General features: G+C 31.8%; 3 protein-coding genes across 4 annotated transcripts in view; 2 read left to right on the top strand and 1 right to left on the bottom strand.

Moving 5' to 3' along the window:
• Nucleotides 1-483: 483 nt before the first annotated feature.
• On the bottom strand, nt 484-1,315 carry LOC140742971 (uncharacterized). Its single transcript, XM_073074091.1, has 2 exons — nt 1,080-1,315; nt 484-704 (listed from the first exon to the last, which is right to left on the bottom strand). The coding sequence occupies exons 1-2, from the start codon at nt 1,191-1,193 to the stop codon at nt 531-533; spliced, it is 288 nt and encodes a 95-aa protein (XP_072930192.1). The 5' UTR covers nt 1,194-1,315; the 3' UTR covers nt 484-530.
• A 360-nt stretch (nt 1,316-1,675) lies between these two features.
• GSTz1 (glutathione S-transferase zeta 1) lies at nt 1,676-6,274 on the top strand. 2 transcript variants are annotated; one of them, XM_073074076.1, is made up of 5 exons: nt 1,676-2,016; nt 2,580-2,757; nt 3,037-3,155; nt 4,279-4,490; nt 4,896-6,274. In XM_073074076.1, exons 1-5 carry the CDS (start codon nt 2,008-2,010, stop codon nt 5,020-5,022), a joined length of 645 nt encoding a protein of 214 aa, XP_072930177.1. In that variant the 5' UTR covers nt 1,676-2,007; the 3' UTR covers nt 5,023-6,274. The 2 variants fall into 2 exon arrangements, with proteins under 2 accessions (XP_072930177.1, XP_072930176.1); XM_073074075.1 differs by lacking the exon at nt 1,676-2,016 and adding an exon at nt 2,074-2,229.
• A 1,178-nt stretch (nt 6,275-7,452) lies between these two features.
• The window catches only part of KrT95D (phosphofurin acidic cluster sorting protein KrT95D), a 154,746-nt gene continuing 151,045 nt past the window's right edge, over nt 7,453-11,153 (top strand). The window contains exon 1 of the mRNA XM_073074074.1: nt 7,453-7,792. Within this exon, the coding sequence (XP_072930175.1) occupies nt 7,683-7,792 (110 nt within the window). The 5' untranslated portion in view covers nt 7,453-7,682. The remainder of the gene's footprint in view (nt 7,793-11,153) is intronic.

Raw genomic sequence — 11,153 nt, 5'->3', positions numbered from 1 at the left:
TTATTATTTTATTACCTCCTTATTCCATCCTTCTAGAATTTAGGGAACCATTTAATGATTTTGTTATTTTATATCTCTTCGAGAGATGGCGCCACAGCTAGTATTCTGAATCACACTATCAAAGTTTTTAAAAAATATATACATAGGTCAAGTTGAATGTACAAACAATATACAAACTTTGAGCTAATATTAATGAGGCAAGACCAGATATGATCACTTCACTTAGCAGGGAATATTCTTTTGCCAAAGTGGATAAATGAAGTTCAGTAGAGTTATTCTTGACTGGGTTGTGGACTCTCTCTTGTATCAAATACTAAACAGGTTAGTAAAATGTAAAAAATATCACAGACATACAAGATTACATACATACATACAGCAGTACTTACTACAGAATCTCCATTTTTAAGTCGGAGAAAAATATTTATAATGTATAATTATAACAGTTGAGGTGTTCCTATGCTGAAGTAATCAATAAAATCCACATTCTGTAAAAATATTATATATTTATTAATAACTATATAAATTAGATGTTATAAATCCATTTTAACCATATCTTCAGCAGTTTTGGCTACATCTTCCTTGGTTACTTTCTTCTCGGGTCTTTTCTCTGGAGGCTTTACTGGTTGTTTCGACGGGGTGCTCGTTTTAAGATCCTTTTTTATTTCTTTAAGCTGCTTGTCTATGTCTGCTACCTTTTGCTTAATCTACAATAAGGAAACGTTATGTGTTATTATAGATTTCATAGATTTTATAGATATTTCCAAGTAGTAATGGCTTAATAAATCTTGTTCAGATTTATAAAATCTACCAATAAACTAATTTTCCCTATATTGTAGGTGTAATAGAAACATGCACATCATGAATAGAAATTTAGGTTTTTTCATTCGGTTGTGCAATTGACATCGAAATTGAACCTGGCACGATCTGCAACGAGGCTCAATGCCACATGTAAAGAATCCCACGACATAGAGAGATATCTTAGGACTTAACCATAGTTATATTACTTATATTATTTCCAATGTCTCTTAGACGGTTTCACTGGTACATTGAGTAAGCAGTGTAATATCGTTAGAACTTACATTTTTCAGTCCTAGATTAACTGCCTTAGCTTTAGTTTTCTTCAAACTTTTAGCTCCAGCCACCTTGAAAACGTTCGCCTTAGCACCTTTTTTCTTCTTGTCTTTCCCCATCATCCAATTGGTTAATTCTAACTTTTTAACAGTTATAAATAGATTACTGGGTGGTTATTGACTACGCAATCACGAATATCTTATAACATAACAATTCACAACATAACCTTAAATACCATATTATTAAATTTTGAAAGCTGTCAATTTTTCAAACCGTAGAGCAAATCATTACAACTATTGTTGTTAGTTAGATAGGGCTCAAAATTGTATGTACGACATAGTATAGCGTAGATATGGGCAATGTCACTGTCATGTCATTGTTTTCAATTATCAAAATATTTTTTACAGGACTGTTGCTTTAACAGTATTCTGCCTTAATATTCGTAAAAGATTGTGTACAAATGAAGATGAAATACTAAAATAATTTTGGATTACATGATAAACATTATTTTTATTACATAATCGACATGAAGAAATACAATGAAAATTTGTAAGTCAAAATTATTGCCAACACTAAGAGTCGGAACCGTGATTGTTATGGGAACACCGGCAAATCATCCCCAATAAACTGCCCCAACGGCAACCCTTTGCTTATATATAAATAAAAGAGAAAGAGGCTTATCTTATCGCAAAGATATAACAGTTTGTACTTTGTCTATTTAGTACATAAAATACATATAGTGCTGATCTTCTATGTAATAAAAATACCTATTTTCATAAACTGTGGAAAGAATAGTTTTAATTTTTGTTTACTAACATTGGCGTTAAGATTTAGATACTTGATAACAAATCAAGTACAACCGTTTAATTGTGGGAGACGTAGATAAACGCCGTCAAAATTACTTACTACTCGAAATACAACGGGAATTGTTCCGGCATGGGTAAGGTGAGCGATAAATGTATCGTATTAAACTTATTTTGCATACTGGTTAAACCTGATAAGATTATACTTTTCGTAAATACTCCATTCGATAATCATTCGTTGCCGCAGTGGTTCTAGTTCATAACAGTGTTATTTAGTGCTTCGGACGATTTCTTGGTTATTCCATAATCAAATAACTATATCTTTTTAAAAATGGGTGACATTATTGAGGAAAAGGTAATTTACCTTAAGGTTTTTAAATTATTGTCTATTTAATCACTGTGAATACTTTTCTGAATAGATATTCAATAAATGAAGTTATAAAAGTTCATGTATTCAAAGAAAATTTATGTTATGAATTAAGGTTTTATTAGATTCAAAAACAATAAGATTAAGGCTTGGCTCCATAAAATATTTATTACACTGCTGTAAATGATAAATAGTGCCTACCACTAAAATGTTGAAGCAATCTATTGAACATCTAGAAAAAAGATTTATATTCTAAAACTTTTATTTTGTATATGGCCAAAAACAAAATTATTTTTTTATCAATGTCACTTAAACATGATATTCTTTCTTCTTTACAGCCAGTTTTATATTCTTACTGGCGAAGCTCATGCTCCTGGAGGGTGCGCATTGCCCTGAATCTCAAGGAGATTCCATACGACATCAAGGCTGTCAGCCTAATTAAAGGAGGAGGGGAACAACACTGCAATGAGTACCGAGATGTTAATCCCATGGAGCAAGTCCCTTCACTTTGTATTGGTAATTTATTACATATTTTAAATTTAAGTTCATTAAAAAATATAATATTGTTTTTATATTAAAGTTTAGTTTTAATATAGTGTGGCTGCCCATATTGAAGTATTAAAAATAAAAGGTGAACAATATATGATAAAGAGCTAATAATTTTTTGTAGAATATGAATCTCCAAAATTCATGCAATATTTATAATTTACATATTTATAAACATTATATTTTATATTTTGTAGGAGAAACATATTATACTTTAATCTCTTACAACTAATTCATTAATATTTCCAGATGGCCATACATTTGTTGAATCTCTGAGCATCATGCATTACTTAGAAGAAACTAGACCACAAAGACCACTTATGCCCCAAGACTGCTTCAAAAGGGCTAAGGTTCGCGAGATTTGTGAGGTAAGGTGTGTTACTTAATGCTAATACATAAGAATAGTCAACAGTCAGTAAGGGTACTATTGTACTCTGAATAATGTCAATTACTGGGAGGTCTATTAATGGGAGCAATAATAGCAGTACTTAACACTTGTTATTAGGCAGAAATAGGCAGTGTTACCGCAATATGCGAACTACTATGGGTATATTACACCTTCAATTATACCAATTTTAATTGTAATTTTAAAGCATTTGATTTTGATTGTATTCTTTAAGTTTAAAGTTATTTTTGAGCTTTAATTTTGTTCATAACATGTTTTATATTTTTGTAATGTTCTAGATATTAATTAAATACTATGCATAGGTTTTGTTTAGTCTTGTAACAGATAAATGCCATAGGTGTACAATATTCTAATTAGAACTAAAAATAGCCACTAGTACTTGTTTTCGTTCAAAACAAGTTTGGCCTTATGTTGCTTATCTGGTTAGACCAGACTGGAGCTTGTTTGTGAATTGATATATTTTTTATCTTATAACTACAAGCTTACTACAAAGAAATGTTATTGAAAATAATGTGATAAAAGTTTTGTTGTAGATTAACAGATTCATGTATTTTATTAACTAAACTTTATTTTATTTACCCACCATTATCACCTAAAAAATTGGCGTCAAAATCGACAGTGTTGTGCACAGCACACAAATATATAATATATGTGTGTAACAACACTGGTATCAATCTATGTATATTGAATACTAAAATATTACCTGTATCTTTTATGTTTGCAAACCTATTGTTAAGGCTCCAGAGGTCAAAAAATTTAAAAACTTGATTTTCGAGGATGACTTTAATTTAATGTGGATGCTACGAGACAACAAGGACAAGTGAAAGGAACATGATTTAATTAAAAGCTAACAGACTTTTTGCAGGCGCTAATTAGTTTAGTGGTAGGGAAGATGCTGCTATGGATTATTAGCAGGCGTAAAACCTATTTAGGTTGCTATTTGGGTTAAATAGGCATTTGCCAATTTAGACACATTACAAACACACACATAAAGTTAACATTTTGGTTCTCAAGTGATTTCACACTTTGTACCAAATTTTCTGCTTTTTTCTCTACATTACAAAGAAACTGTGATCAAATTCCAGGTCATATCATCAGGCATTCAACCTCTCCAGAACCTGATTGTGCTGATCTATGTAGGAGAAGAAAAGAAGAAAGAATGGGCGCAGCACTGGATCATGAGGGGATTCCGTGCTGTGGAAAAGCTTCTGTCTGGATGCGCTGGGAAGTACTGCGTCGGTGACGAGATCACGCTGGCCGATTGCTGTTTGATTCCCCAAGTTTTTAATGCTAGAAGGTAACAATCCATTACTTAATAATTATTTTCAATTCTAATAGTATCACCTCTTAAAACACAGCAGCTATCGAGAGCTGCTGTGTTTTTGTGTGAAGTATGTGATGAGTAAAAGAGACATTTATAATAAGTGGTCTTACTTTAGTCTTCAAGGGTAGTAATGCATCTATAGCTTTAATCCTATATTTACTCAGTGATTACAAATTGCAGAGGGATTTTAAGCTAGTTTCATTAAATCAATTTTAATAAGAAAAGCTTTGTAGGTTTTTCCTTTAGTTCCATTTACGAATTTCTGTTGTTGGTTGTACTCGTTATACTTCAGGTTGTCAGGTCAAGATTGCATGTGTTAGCTAAATAAAAACATCTAAACAAAAGGAACTTTTCAAATGTACTTTATTCGTCTTACAGATTCCACGTGGACCTACGCCCATTCCCGATAATCTTACGTATCGATCGCGAGCTGGAAAACCACCCCGCGTTCCGCGCCGCACACCCTTCCTCGCAGCCCGATTGCCCTCAAGAGGTCGCCAAGTGAACCCCCGATTGACTTTTAGAAAGAACACGGATTACCAAAAGATATATGTATAACCAAACATGGAAATCTATGAAAGACCAAGTGACAACCTATGAAAAGTTAAGCCATTTGCTGTTATATATAAGTCCTGATTGCCATACTATTCGCACATTCATCTTAAGTTTTTGCTTTTTCTACTAAGGAAGTCTTAATAAAAAGTGCTAAATTCTATTTCAAAAACTATGGTGTATGGTGGATGTATTCGTGATTCTTGTATTCGTGGCAAAAAATTGTTTATTACACTTAATATTGTTACTATTGGGTGTAAGAGTACTTCCTACACCTATATTTAGAAGTTATTTTGAAGATATCGGTTAGTGGTCATATAGCAGGCAAGAGTTGGAAACTAGGAGTATTCTAATTTGTGTTATGAAATAATTTAGGACCTACATTATTAATTTTTTTTTATGATTTCGTGACTCTAGTCGTAGGATTTGGAGCCTTTTATTATCTGTTGTTATTTTTGTGGGATTTGATTCTAAATTGTTCTGTTTTGATAACATGTATATATTATTATTATTTTTAAATCTTTTATATGTTGAAATTCCGTTAATCCTTTTTAAAAGTTAGGTAGTCTAAGAATATTGTTTAGACCCAAAAAAATGAGATTGTACACTGTACTCACATTTTTAGGTGTGAAATATTATGTTTATTGTTATTTTTTATACTTCATATATGTTTAATAACAAATTGGTTAGAAAATTTTATGAATAAATAGTGGTGGAAAATTGGGGCTCAAAATATGTGGATTATGTGTAAGCTTGGTTATGTATTGTGTCAATATGGCTTCTGCATTTAGATGGAATTGCTGTACCTTGGGAAATAGCTTAAGCCACTGGATTCAAAAGGCTTAAGACTAGTTGGACTATGTTAATGAATGCATATATATGCAGCAATAATTACAAATACCTAGTTCATAAATTGCAGACTGTATAACAAAGTGTTTTACATATATTTTATTTGGTTTCGCATCTGTTTTTAGACTGTAATTTAGAGGAATGTAACTCAGGCACAAATTATACAAGAATTTTACTATATAATAAAAATATTTTTTAATAAATAAATGCATTTGGTAGTTTAATATTTGTATTATTTCTTTTCTTCAGTGCCATTTGCTGTACACTGTGTTTAAATTCTCATGTTAGAGAGTAATGTAATAAAATTTACAAAATGTAATGTTTCATGTTTAGAAAATAAAGAGTTTTGTAATTCATATGTTTGTTTTAGTAGTATCCCATCTAGGACATTGGTGTGTTAAGTTTTAATTAATAAAGATAGTATATGAACATCATTCTCCATCTGCAAAAATTTATAATTATTTATACATGACTTTTTAAGAAATATTTTCTGTATGAAATGTATGTGTATTTTAATATGTTAAACGTCTCGCATTTATGTAAGTCCTGCTATGAACGTCTTTAATATTGTAGAACTTAATTATAATTAAAATTCAAGTCATCTCTTGAGCCTCGTATTATCCGCTATAAAAATAATATAAAACAAATTAGCCCGCGGGAAACGTACAATTGGACTTTAATTAACTACTTAATATAAATATATACCGCAGCTTCCTTGTTATTGTAATTAATTAATTTAAATTTGCTTACATATATAAAATTATTTTATATCACGGCGTGCGTAAATTGACGTTTTACGCACGCTTCGCGTGCGCAAAACCCCCATTTCCGACCCCGTAATATAAAATTTTATACAACACGCGGACGAAAAATGTTTTTCTGACTCGTGTGATTGCAGTCCTCGCCTGCGGCTCGGCCTGCAAACTCACACTTGTCAGAAAAAAATTTTTCGTCCTCGTATTGTAATGTACTATTCCGATCAGAAATTTATTTTTGAACGTTTCTCTATGAACAATAACAACGCGAACTGTCAATTTAACAGGTTATAGTTATGGTGTTGCTATAACATAATTTTTCCTCTGATATTAGATTTTTGAAGTACAAGTAAAATGTTATTGATTAATTTATAACTTAAACAAAATTTGTTTTATCACGTAATATGTTTCTGTTAATATACTCAAAATCTTTGGGGAAAATCTTTCCAATCTTTGAAAATTCCAAATCCAAATCAAATCAATTCAAATCTTTGAAAATTCTATAATAATTAAACATATAACTAACTTTCAAACTATGTTTATGTAAGAAAACAAAAATTTAAACATTGAAATTGAAATATTTGTCTTCTATTTTTATTTTTATTAATAAAGTTGATATGCGTAATTTAAAAAAAGTAACTTAAATAAAAGAAGACTATATAAAACTCAGGATTGATAGAAACAAAAAACGAGTAATAAAATGTATTAATTGGTTCAATAAAATTGACAAACGATGTGGGCAATTGTAACTTTGGGTATTGCAACATTGGTTTGCTATCTGTCAAATGTATCGAACGCCTTTCTGCCGCGGCCGATATTTCCATCGCGATGTGAAGCTGTACTGAGCTGAGTATTGTTGTATTCGCCTCGGGTCGGTATCGTTTTCGTGTTACGGCACAATAAAAATGAATCCAGTGTTATGTTTAGTGATGAAATAACAATGCGAGTTGAAACTGTCCCTAGTGCAGTGCAGTGAAGTTGTGACCAGTGTGTTTGGTGCTGATTTAAAATGACCGAGAAAAATAAATCCGAAAAGATGACTAATGCCTCGAAACCTGTTCCCATGAAACTTTTTGCCGCCTGGGAAGTGGACAGGACGCCTTCCAACTGCATCCCAAGGTGAGATTAGTGACTTCTACGTGTTTATTAGATGTCGCATCACAATGTTTAAGTTAGGAATTTGTCGTGATATGCGTGTATACGCGTGGTGAGTTCGATGCTGTCGGTTGAATATTCACTGGTTTTCTACATATTTATCGTTTCGTGAGAAATGTTTTCGTGCTATCGTCGCTCGTTGCAGTTCACATGCGCTTCCTATCAGAATTGTACTGATTGCCGGCTTCATTAAAACTATCGCCGACTTAATTAAGAAACGGTGTAATCTACGTTCCTATTATTGTATAGGGGTATTATTGTTATCAACCTAACAGTTTGTAGTTTCAACAGAAATATTTTTATGTAGTTTGTTGTAAGTTATCATTTATGTTGATAGCAATAGAGGATGTTTATGACCTGCTTTCAATACAACAAAATTATCATTTGATCATCAATGCTAATATTTATTTATAATTATAATCCATTTAGATAATTGTTCATGCTCAAGGTGATGATTGTTTAGTGAGCTTGCTTTGTAATAATGATGTTTCAGTTTATCAATTAATCAATATTATTAAAACAGAATTTTATCAACAAATATATCCTAGTTTCTATAGATTTTTGTAATCTGTTACTGCATAATTATGGCTCATGTACATTAGTCAATTAGTACATATGAACTTTGTAAGCTATATGTGAAATATATATCGATACCTTAATTCACAAATCCGCCAACTCTACTTTTTGTCAAAATGTTTTTTTTATTAATTTTGATAGTAAATGGTGTTGAACAATATCAAAATAAATAAAAAAAAAGAGTGTAGTTAGCTGATGTGCCAATTAAGGTGTGAAAAGGATCATAATATCTGTTCATATTTGAATAAGTGTAATAAAAAAAATGTATATGTACATTTCAATATGTTAGTAATAATTACATGTTCTGATTCTGTGGGTATTAACTAAAAAGGTTATCAAAACTTACTAATTTTATGTCCATCAAACTTGACACTAATAAGTTGATAAAATCCATCCATTTATGTATTACATATTAGTACATTACAAATGGAATATGGTGAAAGAATTAAATAGAGAATGACACAATCAATAACAGACAACCTTTTCCTCCTAGGTTAGACAATAGATTTCTCTATTGGATAAATGGAATTGCTGTTTAAATATAAACATTTAGATCCCGTACACCACCCTCGGATGACATATATCTCTTCCACAAGTACTGCTCAAATTTGTTAGGTTCATTTGTTCTTAGGTTTCATGGCTGCAATAACTTATTTTAACTAGACTATAAATGAAGCATTTGTTTAAAATAAGTTAAACTTGTCTATAAAACTTGAATTCCAAAGTAGAGATCCAATGGGCCGTCTTGGGCATTGTGTCTTGTCTGTATGTTAGTAATGTAAGTATTTCCCGTCTATGGACGTAATATAATTTATCCTTATTTGAATAATATAGAAAATTGCTCTTCAAAACACCACATTGTGGTCTGACTTAGTGGAATTGCAAACCAGGGAATAAGAGATTTTCACTGACTTGTGAATACATGATTCTTTGCTCAGTGTCAATTAGAATTCAGTATTAGTCCATCCAGTATAAAGTTGGTTAGAAGTACAATAAAAGTTTCAAGTTGCGTTTTTCTATATCGTTAAATTCATTGAAAGGTTGGAATATCTGAAATTTAGACCTTTTAAGGGTTGGCCCAGAAGAAAAAGAGTTCATTGGTGTATCTGTACCCTTGAATTTTGGAAAATCCTCTATCAAAACTTCATGCCAAAAGACCTGAGATTTGTAACCTTATCATCATAATGGACTGCTTAACACATTTTTGTCTTACCATGGTCTACAAATCAGCTAATAATTTAGCCGCGACAATTCTAAAAAGCTGTTCCTATAATCTGTATCTGCAAGTCTGCGCAAAAAAATCTTTTTGCAGTTGGTGACAATTACGACGACATCCACATTAGGATGAAATTTTAGGAGTAAATATTTAATCAATTAAATGTAAAATTAAATTAGATATTATATATCATTTAAATTTTCGCGATCATTTCTAAACATCGCGGACAATTTGTAAACCTCACAGGATCTCTGGTATTGCCGCTGCGGATCACAAACGGCCCGCGGGCCATTGGTTTAGAATCTCTATTTTAGACTATACAATACGTCAAGTTAGAAATCTTAAATTTGACTACGGATTACCACTTCAACTGCCTAACACGCCTGAAGCGCGGGATCGTTTATTAAAAATTTCCATAACACCAAACAACAGACCGCTCGTTATTGCTTCACGCTTGCGTGCACCTTTTTCTTAGTTTTTACATTAGATGCCTAGAAATATTCAAACATGTATCCTATACCTTCGAAAAGCATCCTAGACAAGAGAGAAAGACCGATTTGCGTAAGGTCTTATATAATTTGAATCATCTGTTAGTAAAAGAACAGAATTTTACGGGACTTATTGTTCGAAATCACACTCGGGCTGCAATTTTATATATACGTTGACGCACAAAAACTACGTATATATGTGCTTAAAGATAAAACGCTAAGTTAACTAATCTATTAGCCTTTAGAAGTCTATTGTAGAGGCCTAACTATACAATTAGTTCTAGACAGCCGTTTAGTCCCGAATCAAAAAATCAAGAATAAAACGGTCTATTAGCTCGACAGCAGATGAATCTTCATAAATCGATCTCCGTAACAACCAACTTCGTGTCGTGCCCCGCGTGGGTGCATGAATTGCAATTATGTGGTCTACGCACTATACATTTATCATGATTTTTGCGCAGAATTTCCCTTTGTTTGCGACAACCTTAAAAACAAAGTGTCATGGCCAGCACTTCACGAATTTTTTTCAACAAAGGGTTTTAAGCTACTTGTATTTAATACTAAGAAATAATTCATCGTTGTATCGGTTTTGTTGTTTTACATTATTATGTACTTGCACAATACTTAATTTAATGATCCATAAAGTACATAAAAATACATATTAAATAGTACTATACTAGTAATAAACATCTGTAAGAGTTTTACATTGTAAATCCCAAGATTTTTCGGATTAAGTTACAAATCTAATGCTTCTGTAATGGTTTAATAATATAATTAAGGTTTTTTTTTTAATCGTATTTTTTTGATTTCTCTAGTTTACAATATTAATTTAAAGATTTTTCTGCTTTTGATCTACCCCATGTCATAGGATTCCGAAAGCCCTCAGCAAGGATTTTTTTCGATTAGTGGTGTTGGTTTGTATGCATGCCGCTTTATCAATCGTAGCCAACTCGTAGGTATCCCATACACGGATAGGTGAGCTAGGTGCCGGATTGACACACAATGCAAGCGATAAACTCTTTGCGTCATCCGAGCGCTCTACAAT

Source organism: Epargyreus clarus, unplaced genomic scaffold (genome assembly GCF_041222505.1).
Source record: "Epargyreus clarus isolate Ecla_fem2 unplaced genomic scaffold, WU_Ecla_fem_2.2 ptg000006l, whole genome shotgun sequence".
NCBI lineage: Eukaryota > Metazoa > Arthropoda > Insecta > Lepidoptera > Hesperiidae > Epargyreus > Epargyreus clarus.
The sequence above is the reverse complement of the archived record's forward strand: the minus strand, read 5'-3'. Positions and strand labels throughout refer to the sequence as shown.